Source organism: Passer domesticus, chromosome 19 (assembly GCF_036417665.1).
Source record: "Passer domesticus isolate bPasDom1 chromosome 19, bPasDom1.hap1, whole genome shotgun sequence".
Classification (NCBI taxonomy): domain Eukaryota; kingdom Metazoa; phylum Chordata; class Aves; order Passeriformes; family Passeridae; genus Passer; species Passer domesticus.
In genome coordinates, this window is record NC_087492.1 from 490,722 (window position 1) to 504,540 (window position 13,819).

A 13,819-nucleotide genomic window follows, 5' to 3' on the forward strand; every position below is an offset into this window, starting at 1 on the left:
AAATCCCCAAATCCTACAGGTGAGTGCCTTGGCCAGTGGAGATTTGGTAGCTGGGGCTGTTTGGGTTACCTTTAGGACTCTGTGGGGACAGCTTGTTGCCCAGCATCCCTCTGGTCCTGGTTGGAACGTTTTTGGAGTCAGGCTGGTGGATTCTTGCTCCTGCTGTGAGTCTCCTGCACCATGGCAGTCCCAGCAAGAATGAGATCCTTAGGGTGTAGGGTTTTTTCCATTACATATAGGAATCAAAACTCTGTGCAGCAGTGGAGAGCCTGACCAGCTGGTCTGGTGTGTGCTGGGGGTCCTGCAGGTCAGTGGCAGCTAAGGACCCCCTGGCTCAGCATGTCCCACTCCCTGGCACCAGCTGTGATCCCCAGAGCAGAGCGTTAAAGATTATCTGGCTCAAAATTGCAAATCGCTCTCCTGATTGCTTATTGATGAGGTATTTTTAATCAGCAAATGTTAGAGAAGAAAAGAGCTGAAATATGCTTTGGAAAACTCATAATTGAAAGTGTGTTTTTAAACAGCTAATAAAATGTTTATGAGGGGAGCTGTGTAATAAGGCCTTTTAAACCTCTCTAATGGCAGCCGCAGGGCCAGCAGCATTCCTGAGGCAGGTGCAGGAGGGCGTTGGGGGCATTATTTCCAGTCTTGACAGGAGAGTGAGCAATTTAATTACAGATGGCTATAAAATGGAAAATTCTTCGCAGTGACAAATGACTGTTGCTATACAAGGAGAGCAGGAGTTGGTGTATGGTTTGTTTACCACATGATGACAGGGAGATGCTCACAAGGACCAGACAGTGGCTCCAAAGCAGCCAGGATAGTGGGCACAAAGGGGGGAAGAGTTGCTGCTGGAATTGTCAGGCTTTTGCTGTCACTGCAGTCTGGTCTCACTTCAGTAATCCAGGTGGATAAAGGCTGCCAAGGAGCTGACAGGTACAGGAGAATCAGATACCCCAGGGGAGCAAAATCAAACCCACACGTGGATTTTAATTTGGTTGCTGGTGTTTAAATAAAAGATGAAGGGGCTCACCACTGCCCTCGTGTCCTTGTCACCGCCTCCAGCTGCCCAGGGAGCAGCCCTGCTGTGCCCGTGCAGTGGTGCTGCCAGGGAGGTCAGGCCCTTGCTCTGCTGCAGAGGCTCCCTCAGCTTCAGCTCAGCACAGCTGGGAGTGTTCAGAGTGGGACATACCTGCTTTCACCAGAGACAGCAGTTGATTTGCAAAGCTTCCCAAGCATCAAAAGCCATAGATGGATTCACAGCAGTATGAGGAAATCCATTATTTCTTCCTGGGGTAGCTCAGCTTCCCCCTTTGCATGACCTGGGCCTGCTCTTTTAAGTGATGCTCATGTGGAATTTTTTTTAAGTGCAAAAAATAAGAGAGTTCTAAAGTCGTAGCTTCTGTAGGTTCCTCACACTGCAGTGTCACAGTTGCCTGGGCAACCAGGGTTCCCAATTGCTTAACAGGGAAAAAAAAGCTACAGTGATGGAGATGCAGACGTAAGAAGGAAGGTCTGTGCTGGAGCCTGGTGCTTGCAAAGAGCACTCTGGGATGGGGTGGCCTCAGTGAGGGGCCACCCCCAGCTTTGGGCTGCCTTCTGCCAGCAGAACAGAGCTCGAGGGGCATGCCTGGCCTCTCCCTGAGGAAGTGGGAAAGCAGAAATGCAGGTAACTTCAGGGATTCTTCTGCTGTGGAGAAACAGGATCAGTATGTCATGAGGCAGGTTAAGTGTGTGTCCTTCAGGATCTTGGCAAGCACCTTGACTGTCAGCCCAGGTGCCAGCAGCAGATGTGACCCCTTGCCATGTCCTTCCCAGTGGAGGTGGGTCAGGTGCCCTGCAGCTGCCCCAGGCCTCTGCCTTACTGAAATTTCAGATTTCAAAGGAAAGGTGATTGGGCATTTGTATTAATTTCTTTTATCAGAATTCAATTCTCAGTTACTGTGTTGTTTAGTTTTAGGGTCCCCTCTGCCTTTTTCAGTGCTACCATTATATGCCCATTCTGTTGGAAAATTGCAAAGACTTGGGTATGGGGAAAGGTGTCTTGTGTGGTTATATGTTATTTTAAAGCATCTGGTTTTGTATTCATGGGATCCATGGTGATAGTGCTGACAGAAACTCCTGTTTTAGAAAAACATCCTGGGTGTCAGTGGGTGTCTTTTGATGTGCCAGGGCAGGTCAGTGAGCACAGTCCAGTGACTCAGGGTTGGCTGTCACTGTGGACTTTCTGGTGACTGACGGGAAATCCTGGCACCTGATGTGGGCAGGATGATTTGCAGAAAATAATCTGCCAGGAGGCGGTGCCAGGAGCGGCGTGGTGCCAGTGCCATCCACACTGGGGAGAGCCACGAAGGCACGGGCTCCCTGTCCCTGTCCCTGTCCCTGAGCAGCGCTCGGCTCTGCAGTGGGGCCAGGGCTGCTCTTGCCCCCAGGCACGCTGCCAGTCCCCCCAGAGCCTGGGAGGGTTCTGCACCCTCCTGTACCTGCAGAGAGTGGGGCAGGGAGCTCAGAGGAGAGCAAAGAGGGCTCCAGTTAGTCCCACCCAGTTCATTATTAGGCCAGAGCAGCTCAGCCTGGAGATCTGCCTTCCCAAGTGAGCTCTGGTGAATTGCATCCCAGAATAGGTTTTGAAGGATGAGCAGTGCCTCCAGCCCATCTGCTGCTCCAGCCTCCCCAGCAGCTCCCCTTGCAGAGCCCTGAGGGAGCCCTGGGAGGAGATGCAGGCCCAGCAAGGGGCTGGCACCCAGTCAAGGGCTGGGACTGCTGGCACTGAGGGAGGCAGAGCCCACAGGGCTGGCCTTGGAGCAGTGCCATGTCCCAAAGCCTGTGGTGTGCCTGCAGGGTGACATAGTGAACTCCCTGGCTCTCTTGGCTGGGAGCCTCATCCTGGTGCTTGCTAAGGGTTTGCCTGCCTTCCCAGTAATTAAAAGTTTGTAACTAATTACCAGCTGCCCTGCTCATACTTTGTAGTGGTGCTTTCCCCCAGTGCTGGGAGTCTCCTCTCGCAGCAGGGAGTGAAGCCAAATCTGCTTGAATATGCGTGTGCTGTGCCTGCTGCAGTGCTGCTCCTCCTGAGAGCTGCTGCTGCTCTGTCCTCTCGTGCCCTGCGTGAGAGCAGCTTTGGGGAGATGCTGCAGAGAGGGACTGGGCTCGTGTTTCACAGCAGGTTTAGCTCGGCCTTCCTTCTACTTGCCTCTTTCCTGATGACACAGTGAGGGGAAGGCATTCAGACAAGTTGCCTGCAAGTCTTAATGTGTGTTCAAACCTGATCCAGGAGCGTGCACCTTCCTCCTCACCTGCCCTCTGTCCCTCCCTGTCTCACCCACACCCTTTGCAAGGCACTCAGAGCACACACAGCATGTGACTTTTCTGGGTCAGGCAGAATGCTTTGGCTGCTCTTGATAGGAAACAGACTTTAAAACTAGCCTGTGGCTTTGGGCCTCAGCCACGTGGGAATCTCTGGGCTACAGGTCAGGGCTGGTGCAGTGCCAGGATTCCAGGAGTCCCCCTCCTTCCTTCCTGGCTGTCCCCATGGCTGCCTCCCTGCAGGGGGCTGCTGGGCTTGCCCAGGACAGAGCTGTGGGATCATTGCTCTACCTGCTGCCTGGTTTGGCTTGAAAAGCAACAGGAGAGAAAGAACTGCCCCTTTGCATGAAAACCCTCTGCTTTGAGGAGCTTTTAGCTGATCTGGAGGGAGAGGAACTGTCTCCATTGGCACACCTGCAGTGGTTGTGCCCTGCTAACACACATTGTTTGGCTCTTTTAAAAATACTTCCTTTGTTGTTATTACTGGGACAAAGGTAGAGCTGCCCCAATCTGTGTTGCCTTAGGCTGCATTAAAGGCTGGCTGAGCAGGCTTTAAGGTCCTTGCCAGCAAACCTGTGAGCTACAACACCAGCAGAACTACTGAAAGGTGTGAGGTCAGGCTCTGATTGTACTCATCCTGGAGAACCTGAGAGAGAAATAAAGAGATGTGTTAAGAAGACCATGAGCCTGGTCCTCTGCCATGTGTGGGGTTTGCTTTTGAGCTCAGTGCTTGCCAGCAGTGAGGGAATAGGAGCATCCGTGTGGGCTCTGTGTGGCTGGTATTTTCAGAAGTGTGTGTGGGATTCAAATTCCCAGTGGTGAAACTTCAGAAAATGGAGAGTCTGTATGTGGTTTTAGAGATTTCACTTAATTTTGTCTCTTATGCATATAGTAAGTGTGGCCCTGGGCTGGGAGACCATGTCTCTGACTGTTCAGTACTACACTGGCTTAAAAGCTCACAGAAGAGGCCTTGGAATAGTTGATCCCCCCTGGGGGCTGTGCTTTGTGTTTCCCTGCAGTAGTGCTGGGCAGAGTGGGACATTGCTCTGTACTGTGCTACTGCTGCAGCAGCTCCCCTGACCTTACCAATGGATGTGGTGATTCCCAGCACCAAGGGGGCATTAGCAGGAGAGGACAACAATCACTCTTCCTTCCTGTTTGACCTCGGATTTCCCCATGATGCAGGGCTTGTTGGTTCTGCCATCCACCATCTCCTCCAGGTCAGGAGCTCTTGGTGTGGCGTGTGTTGCTCAGAAGCTCACCAGTACTTAGGCTTTTTCTTTCCTTCTAAGCATTTCCATTTTGAGGGGTTACCAGTTTTCCCTCAGAAAGCCGAAGGCCTTCAACTAGAGCAATACTTTATGTGCCAGCTCTTGTCCTTCCCTTTCTGCCTGAATTTGCCTGAATGTGGTTTTAGAGATTTAGGGAATCTCTAAAACCACTTACAGTGGTGTAAATATAGCTGAACACATTTTACACCAGCATAACTGGCAGTGTAAAATAATGAGCTGTGGACATGGGAGTGACCAGATTAGTGTAGGTTATTCTTGTCTTTGTTCTCACTATATTTCTTTTTCTTTTCTCCGACTTCAGACTTTGAAGAGGAAGGAGAAGGAGTACGAGCACGAGATGGAGCGGCTGGCGAGGGAGAAGATCGCGACCCAGCAGCGGCTGGCAGAGCTGAAGAACGAGCTGAGCCAGTGGATGGATGTTCTGGAGATTGACAGGATTATTCGACAGACAGTTCAGCCAGAGGATGACCAGGCATCTACCTCGACAGCATCAGGTACCCATCATTGTTCTCCTTTTTTCGTAATCGTCTTGGAAGGTCATTGGAGTGGTGGGGCTCTTCATTTAGCAGCATCAGGGTTTCTTTGCATTCAGAATAAGGTAAAAGGTTTTGGAGTTTTTGTAATTATGTTAACAGCACACTGCTGCTCATGTGAAGTATGCTGAAACTTGTGCATCAGTGTCAGGTAGATGCAAAGTGCAGGTTTGCACGTCCGACCTGATTGTGGAGATAAATCCCTGCTTTCCAAACTTAGCATTTTTCTTGCACAGCTCTGCAGCCCTGCTCATGAGAAGTGGGCATCCTGGTGTGTTTGTGTGGATGTGGGAGGGTGTTCAGCACATACAGAAGACGGATTTGGTACAGGGAGGATCACCAGAGCATTTGGACAACTCAACAAGCCTTCTCATTGTGTGAGGAGGATTCACAGTGAAGATGAAATTGCAGTAATGGATATCTGACGTGCAGTTCCAGTGAGGAGCTTCTGTGAGATAGGAGAATGCATGCTTCTCTCGACGCCAGGGATCTGCAGCAGGAGGAGCAGGCAGTCTGTGGATGTAGAGCTTTGCAGAGACAGGAGGTGTAGCAGTGCACAACCATTCACAGCAGTTCCTTCCAGTCAGCATTTGCTCTTGGCGTGCCAGGCAGATGACATGGCAGGTTCTGGGAAGGGAAAACCTGAGTTTGCTCAGGCTCATCACCTCTGATGGTAGGAGCAGGCTCCAGGTGTAGTCTGATGGAAGCTGGGAGTCGCAGTGCTTTGTCCTTACAAGTGGCAGCTGTTTCCTCTGCAGTGGCCTCTGCTGAAAGCAACCACACCAAGCTGTTGCTTCCCGGAGCTTGTGAAGGGGAAGTGTCTTCCTGCTGTCTTCTGTCTTCCTGCTGCTTCTCTGTCTCCTGAGATTTTTATTCTTTGCTGCATGGCTGGCACTTGAACAGGCAGTGCAGGGTGCCAGGCTTGTCTTCCTGATCTCAGGGCTAGTATATTCCTGTTTTTCTTCCTTAGTTCCTGGTCTGGACAAGAGTCCATTTTCCAGAACCAGAGGAGAGACTTGCTGCCATGTTTCTTCATGGCAATTTCCTTCCTGCTCTGGGAGCAGGAGTGGTGCCAATCAGTGGAACACCTGGCCAGGAAAGGAAACCCTGTTCCCCTTCTCAGAAGGAGCCCCCTTCAGCCCAGACAGCTCAGCCAGGTGCTTTCTGTCAGCCTCTGCTCATGGTGCTCCTCTTGCCTGCCCAGTGAGACTTCTCAGCCTGTTGGGGGCACCTTGCTCTAGCTGTTTTTTTGAGCTGTCACACTTGCCTGGCTCCGGGTCCTTGTCCCACAGGCAGTGAGGAGAGGGCTGTGCCGTGCCATGCTGTGCCATGCCATGTGTGCCATGCCATTGTGCCACCAGCCTGTAGCTCAGTGACGCCCCCTGCACATCTCTTCTGCTGATGCTGCCTTGTAGGGAAGCGCCTTGGTCCAGTTCGTGCTCTGCTTGCGTTTTTATGGGAGTTTCTTCCTTTCGTGTTTTCCAGAGGGTGAAGACAACATGGATGAAGATATGGAAGATGACAGGCCAGTGAACTCATTACCAAAACTCACCCAGCGCCAGCACCCAGAGCTGCTGAAAGCCGTCCCCCCCAGTGCTGCTGCCCCCCTGCCCGCGGTCCTGCCCCCCCACGTGTCCATCCAGCAGAAGCCCCACGCCCAGCCCTCCCTGCAGACACAAGCCCTGGTCCCGCCGCAGGCCATCGTCCCTGCACAGACTCACATCGTGGCGGCCTCGACCGTGCAATCGACTGTTATCGCGCACACCGCCACCACCCACGCCTCGGTCATCCAGACTGTCAACCACGTCATCCAGGGGCCACAGACCAAGCACATTGCCCACATTGCACCTTCCACGTCCAGCCCCGTGCAACTCACCACCGCTGCCCAGCCCATCGGCCACATCACTGTGCACCCAGCCACCATCAACCACATGGCCCACCTGGGCCCGCAGCTGCCCATCTACCCGCAGCCCGTGGCCGTCAGCCAGCCCGTGGTGAGCCACATCGCTCACACCATCTCGCACCAGCAGGTGAACGGCACGGCGGGCCTGGGCCAGCCGGCCGTGGTGGCCAAGCCGGCCGTGGGCGCGCAGGTGGTGCACCACCCGCAGCTGGTGGGGCAGACCGTGCTCAACCCCGTGACTATGGTGACCATGCCCTCGTTCCCCGTGAGCACGCTCAAGCTGGCCTAGAGGGCACGCGCCGCCCGCTCTGTGCTGGGAACCCTTCCCGAGGAAACTCCGTACATTCCAAGCGCTGCGGCTCGGCGCGCAACGCCGGGCTGGCCGGGGCCGCGCCGCTGACACACTTCAGAGACACTTGGTCATGGTGATTTTTTTTCCTTTTATGTGTAATGAGTGAACTATGGATATGATGTTCTTAAGACTTTTAATTTCGCCCTCCTTATGTGTTGCTTCTTTGTAGAATAAAAATTGCTGATCTCTTTATCGAGACATTGCGTAGAATGGGAAAAAAAATCATAGAAGTCTATATTTATATATATGTGTGTATGTGTGTGTATATATATATGTATATACATATATATATAAATATAACATTTGAAGGCCTTTTGTAAGGTTGATTATTTTGCAGGATTATGAGACAAAATTCATTTTTGGAGGAAGAAGCCAGAGTGTCCTCTCTAAACAAGAAACTATAAGATAGATGGTTTGGTGGACCAGAGTACAGTGACAAAAAGCCCCCAACAACAAACCACGAGTCAAACCATGTTAAAGGTATTTCCCATCAATATATTACATTTCAAAAACCATCTAAAATCACTGTGACTTGTTATGGCATTTTAAGGAAATTCTCTGTCCTGTCTAATAAAAGGAAAAAGAATACACAACCAGACTTGATTTGTTGCCATTTTATAAATTACTTGATTTTATGTCAAAAAAATACTGTTTTTTATTATTTTAATGATTGACAATGCTTTGTTTGGATGTTTTTGGGGGAATTTGTATTTTGTCTGGCTTGGTTTGCTGATGCAATAATTGGTTTTGCAGATCTCTGTGCACGGCATGGCCCTGGTCAGGTCCCTCCTGCTGGTCCAAGCTCCCCCAGGTTTCTTGGGTTTGTTGTTTGGCAGAGGCACACACTTTGTGCTGGCAGCTTGCAGGGCGTTTCTGTGGCCTGGTGAGCGGAACCTGGGACAAGAAGACGTAGAGAAATGAGGTAGATTTGCTGCATGGGTTAATGTGTGTTAGTTTGCTCTGTCCTGACCACGCTTTGGGGCGGGAGCCGGTGGGTTTGGAAAGGGGTGAAAGGGGATGTGGTTCCCTTCCAGAGCGCAGGCAGTCCAAGCAGCTGTGTTCCCTTTGACAGGGGAGCGATCTCTCCTCACGCAGGACAGGGCTTTGCTGCAGGAGGTCGGTGTGAGAGCTGTGTCTGACAGTGAGGCGTGCACCAAAGACCCCTCATCCCTCAGGACCCTCCCGTTCCCCTCCCGGCGGTTGGGCAGGCCTGTCTGGGGCAGTGGCACATCCCAGAGAGCCAGGAGAGCAGGAATGCTGTTTGGCTCTGCTGGAACCTGCCGGCCTGCCCGGGAGGCTGCTCGCTGGATGTTCTGGTCCTTGCACAGGGCATGTAGCTGCTGCTGTGAATGATCTCCATTCTGTCTTCCTCTCTTCTTAAAACAAGAATTCCACAGTCCTTACTGCAGGCAAAATGCTGCTGTAGGCAGCAGCTGTTCTGCCAGGGCAGGGTGGGAGGATGGTCCCACGTGTGCCCAGGAGCTCTGGGAGAGAAGGAGGAAGTGGCTGAGCTGAGCCCAGTGTGGGGCTGAGGTCTCCTGCAGGAAAGCAGCATCCATGCTCTGCCCAAAAGACCTGCTGGCTCTAGCAGGACTTCAGCCTGTTGAGGGCTGGTGTGGGCAGTGTCAGGGATGTAACTGAGAACGTCTGCCTGCTCCATACTGTCCCCAGTTAAAACTGGTCTGAGGCAGGAGAAGTGACTGCAGAGGTCAGGGGTGATTGTGCCTTCTGAGCAGGTGTCACTGGGAATTGTGTAAAGTCTGTTCATAAAGCCCAAGTTACCACTTGTTTTATTTTTCTTTCGTGCGTTCTTGAGTTCAGGAAGGTCTTGGCTGTGCTTGCCAGCACAGCTCCTGCAGAATGGACAAACCTTGAAGGATTTCTTTTCATAGATCCCCATTTAAGCAGATCATTTGTTCTCATTCCAGTGCATCATTAACACTGGGGGATTCCCAGAATTGCCAGGACTTTATTCTCCTCTGTCCCTGCAGATGGCCCAAGGAGGCCATTGTGTGCCAGTATTTGAGAGACAGGGTTGGGTATGGCTCAGTTTCTCCTCATCAGAAACTCCTCAGCGCTGACTGTGTGCAGCAGGGTCACCTCCCTTCTCAGGAGGGAGGGTGGCTTTGCCTTCTGCAGCAGCCTCAGGAAGGGGAGGACGTGTGCTTCTGCCTTGTTTTACTGCTCCACTCACAAAATCACAAATTCTCCTCACTGAAGGAGAAGGAGCCAGGTTGGGAACAGGCTTGGTGAGATGAGCTTGCTGCTGGGTTGCTGAATGGGCTGTGCTGTGTGGACTGGGTGCTGCTGACCTCATCTTCTCCTCCCTTATGGTTTAGAGCAGAGAGTGCCCTGCCTTGCCCAGGACTATCTTGGCCAGTTTCTCTTTCCCCCTGGATGTGTGCCATGCAGTCTGTCTGTCTGCTCCCCTTCATGGGTGTTTGTCCCCATTAGGAGCACCCCCTTGGTCTGCCCAGGGGCTGCTCCAGATGTCCTGTGTACCCCTGCTCCCATCTACCGTTTTCAGGGCTACCAGAAGCATTCTTTGGGCTTTTTCTTTTTGTTTTTCAAAGTCAGCAAACTTCTCTCTATTCTGTGGGAAGAAGAGTGGCCACAGCCCTTCCTTTTCCACCTCTGTTGTTCCTGCTCAGAAACTTTGGATTTACACTGATGCTCTTAGAAATCCCGTTCAGTACTGTATGACAAGGGGCACTTTAGGAATGTCTCTCCTCCTTTGATACATGTTTTCCCTATGGAGAAAGCTATATATAAATATATATGTACACTTGGGGATTCATAAGATCTCATTTGTCCCCCAAAAAACCAATAAATATGAAGTTTACAAGAAATCTCTTCTGTTGTTGAATAATATTGGTAACCATGCCACAGAAACAATAGGACATGGGGTTTCTGCACAGTAGTTTGAGAGGGTTTTCTGTGCTGTCAGCCCTGGCTTGGAGCTGTTGGTCAGTGGAGATGGTTCTGCCGAGGGCAGGTGCCCTTGCAGCCCACACTCGCCACGTCCTGCTGCCAACAGCCCAGCTGTGCGCGGGAGCTGGGGCTGTGCTCAGAGCTCGGGCAGCACGGCCGGGGCTGTGTGCAGCTGGGCAGATGTGTGGGCACTGTGGGCACAGAGCCCCGGGCTGGCCACGGGGAGCCTCGTGCTGGGCTGTGCCCCACGCCTGCCAGGGCCACTGCCAGCCCAGCCTCAGGGAGGGGCAGGCAGAGGGCAAAGAACCCCAACTGCTACTTCAAAACCATCCTGAAAAGAGCTCTTGACGCTGACACTTTAGGTACAGGAATGTAATCCAGACCTCACCAGTAACAATTTGCCAGATCTGTGTAGCTGGTCTTAGGAAGGGAAGTGATCTGATCTCCCGTGGTCTCTGCAGTTGCTTGTGTGGGATCCCTGGGGGCACAGTGCGGGCAGCTGCTGACCCACATTCCACATGGGGAAATAAGGGCTGGAGCCAAGCTGCTGCCGTCGGGGTTTTTCTGCATGTGTGTGTGTGTGTGTCCATCTGTCTGTCCTGCTGGAGCCGAGTGTTGGGTGTCGAAGGCCAGAAGGGCTCCAGTGTCCCCTGGCACGGCTGGGTTTTGGTTTCTTGAGCAGAGCTGGACAGAGGGGATGGCCCTTTGCAGAGGCCTCTGCTCTCCAAGTGCCCAGGGCACATCCAGACCCGCTGAGCCCACTGCTGCGCTGCTCTTGGGCTCCTTGTCTTTTTTTTTCCTTTGTTTTATTTCAAAGTGGCCTTCTGTAACAAAAGAAACAAAAAAAATGCCTTGGGTGGTTTCGGTGGAGGTGAGGTGTCGCTGCTGTGTCGGTGTCGGTGTGGTTGTCCGTGCGCACGCCTGGTAGATTCCTGTAGACATGCAATGCAAGGCTTATTGTGTCTGGTTTTTGTATGTAGCCTTTGTCTCTTTGGACTGGTTTGCATCCTGAGGGTGTTTTTTGCATTTAAAGAAAAAACAGTGAGAACTGTTCCAGGTTGGGTGGGTCCAAGGGGCTCTGGGGACCTCCCGTGTGCCAGGGTCAGGGGAGGGTTCCTCCTGCCCCGTGGGATGATGTGGTCAGTGCTTGTGGCCCCTTTCCTTTGTGATGGCTGTCCAGTGTCCCCACTGTGCCAGGGGGGTGAGCAGCCTTGGCCAGATGAACCAGGTGACCTCTGCTTACCTGAGCAGGACTTTGGCTCAGCCTGTCTCGGTTCAGGCACTTGCTTAATTAGCTTAATTAGATATGTGGCTGCTGCAGAGGGCTGCTGGAGCTGGTGTGGAGGTGGGCAGCTCTGAGCACTCACAGGTGAGGCTCCTCTGAGACTTGGCATGTTTTTTTCTGAACAGTTGTGCATTCCGGTCTTATTTTGATTCTAAAAGCTATGGGGGTGAGGAAAGGAAAACCCTCATACTTCTGGCCTGTTTTCCGTCTCTTGTTATCATTTGGAACAGATTAAAATGGATTATAACACTGTCTTTAGGTTACTTTCTCCCTGAGTGAAACATCAGTTGTTAGGAGCAGATGTTTAGTGTTAAGGAAAATAGGCTGTGGGTAGAATCAGTCATGGCTTCTTTCTGTCCCTGTTATACAGAACTTGATAATCCAAACTTGAACTATTAAAATACCAGCCTGAGCGCAGCACTGGATGGTGCATCCTGGCAGAGTTGTGTTTGGCTGTTCCCAGGCTGGCTCACTCCTCACCTGAGGCTGCTGAGCAGTGGAGGAAGGCCCCACTCGCCTCTGTCCCTGCACTGTCAGGGCAGGGTCAGGGGTTTCTGGGTGGGGTTTGGTGGGAGTGGGCTGTGGGATGTCACGGTGCTCCTCGGGAAGGCGTGGCTGGTTCTGCTCCAGCTCTGGGTGAGGCCCCTTCGTTCACCCATCCCTTGTGCTGTGAATAGGAATTTGAGTGTGAGGGAGCGCTGGTGCAGCAGTCACCAGCAGGGACCTGCCAAGCCCCAGCCCTGTGCCGAGGCTTTCCCTGGCAGGCAGGAGGCAGGAGGCAGGCTGTGCCCAGGCTGTGCTGCTGTGGCCGGCCCAGCCCCTCTGGAATGCCTTATGGATACGCCTTAACACCCTGAGCCAAAACGTGCTGGGGCTGGGCAGGGGCTGCCTGCGACCACCCGGTGCTTTACTGGCGTCTGGTCAGGCCCAGCCTGGGATCACTGGGTGAGGAGCCCTGCTGGCAGTGGGGACCCCCTGCTCTGTCACTGCACGTGACCCCCCCCTCCTGCCTGAAGCATTTATTTATTTATTTTATCTGGCTGTGCTCCCCGCGTTAGGAATGTGTCCTGGAGCTGCTGACTGTGAGCCCAGCCCGTCGCTGGCCTGGAGCCCCTGTCCCTCCCCTGCACCTCACAGGAGCCCCACGCTCACCTGGGCAGGTGCAGTCCGTGTTTACAGTGAGGACGTGTCACTGTGTTACCAATTTACTGAAATACTGAATATTGACAAACTAGACTGTAAAGATTTTTATGTGTTTGGATACATCTGCTATGTGAAAAAGCAACTAATTTTGTACATATTGTATTTTTACTATTCAGCTGTACAATACTGGCTCTTCATGCTCCAGAATTTAGGTATCCAACATGAATGATATCCATGTAATAAGCACTTGCCTGAAATAAATATAAAAATGAAATAAACATGCACTGAAATCCAAAACAGGTTTCTGCATTTGCTTCCCTGTGCTTTGCATGCAGATCCCTCACTCTGTTTGTGATTTCCCAGTTCTAGAGCAATGCCTGCCCTCCCTCCGTGGGGCTGGAGCTCACCCAGGCCAGGCAGAGCTTCCCGAGTGTGTGTCTGCATCCAGCAGTGCTCTGCAGGACAGCAAAGCCTTTGCAGCACCAGGAATCTGTGAGAGCTCAGGAAACTGCCCTGTGCTGTGCCTTCTCCTGCAGCCCCACCCCTCCCAGCAGCCCCACCGAGCCCAGCAGAGCAGCCTGGTGCCCGGGACCCTCCTGCTGGGACTCCCCAGCCCTCCCAGGCAGCCCCACCGGGGTGTCCTTGCAGTGCCACGGGCTGGGGCTGAGCCCAGAGCTGCCTCACCTGGACCTCTCTCTCCTGCAGCTGCTGAAGTTGCAGCCCCAGGTTCCCCCTCTCCCTTCTCTGCAGCAGTGACAGACGTGGATGATCAGCACCAGGCAAGTCAAACCCCAGGGTGGTGCTGGGGGCAGCAGGTCAGGGGTGGCTCAGGCAGAGGGGCTGGGGGAGCACCACAGCTCTAAATAACTGCACTGAAAATCACTGAGACTGCAGAGGAGATGGGGGGGGCGTGTGGGAAGGACAGAGGGACAGGAGCCAGCTGTAACCCCAGCTGTGGTGCTCAGTGCCCTGCCCTCCCCAGTCCCACTGTGCAGACAGGTGAGTGCAGAGGGCACTGGAAGTTTATTTAGGCCAACATGTCCTTGGAGGCACTTCATAAAGGGCTGATCCCTG

At 52.7% G+C, this 13,819-nt stretch overlaps 1 protein-coding gene across 1 annotated transcript in view; it reads left to right on the top strand.

Annotated features, from left to right (window-relative positions):
- Window positions 1-10,235, top strand: part of MNT (MAX network transcriptional repressor) — a 28,346-nt gene extending 18,111 nt beyond the window's left edge. The window contains exons 5-6 of the mRNA XM_064394829.1: window positions 4,900-5,092; window positions 6,617-10,235. Of these exons, the coding sequence (XP_064250899.1) occupies window positions 4,900-5,092; window positions 6,617-7,323 (900 nt within the window). The 3' untranslated portion in view covers window positions 7,324-10,235. The remainder of the gene's footprint in view (window positions 1-4,899; window positions 5,093-6,616) is intronic.
- Window positions 10,236-13,819: the final 3,584 nt, after the last annotated feature.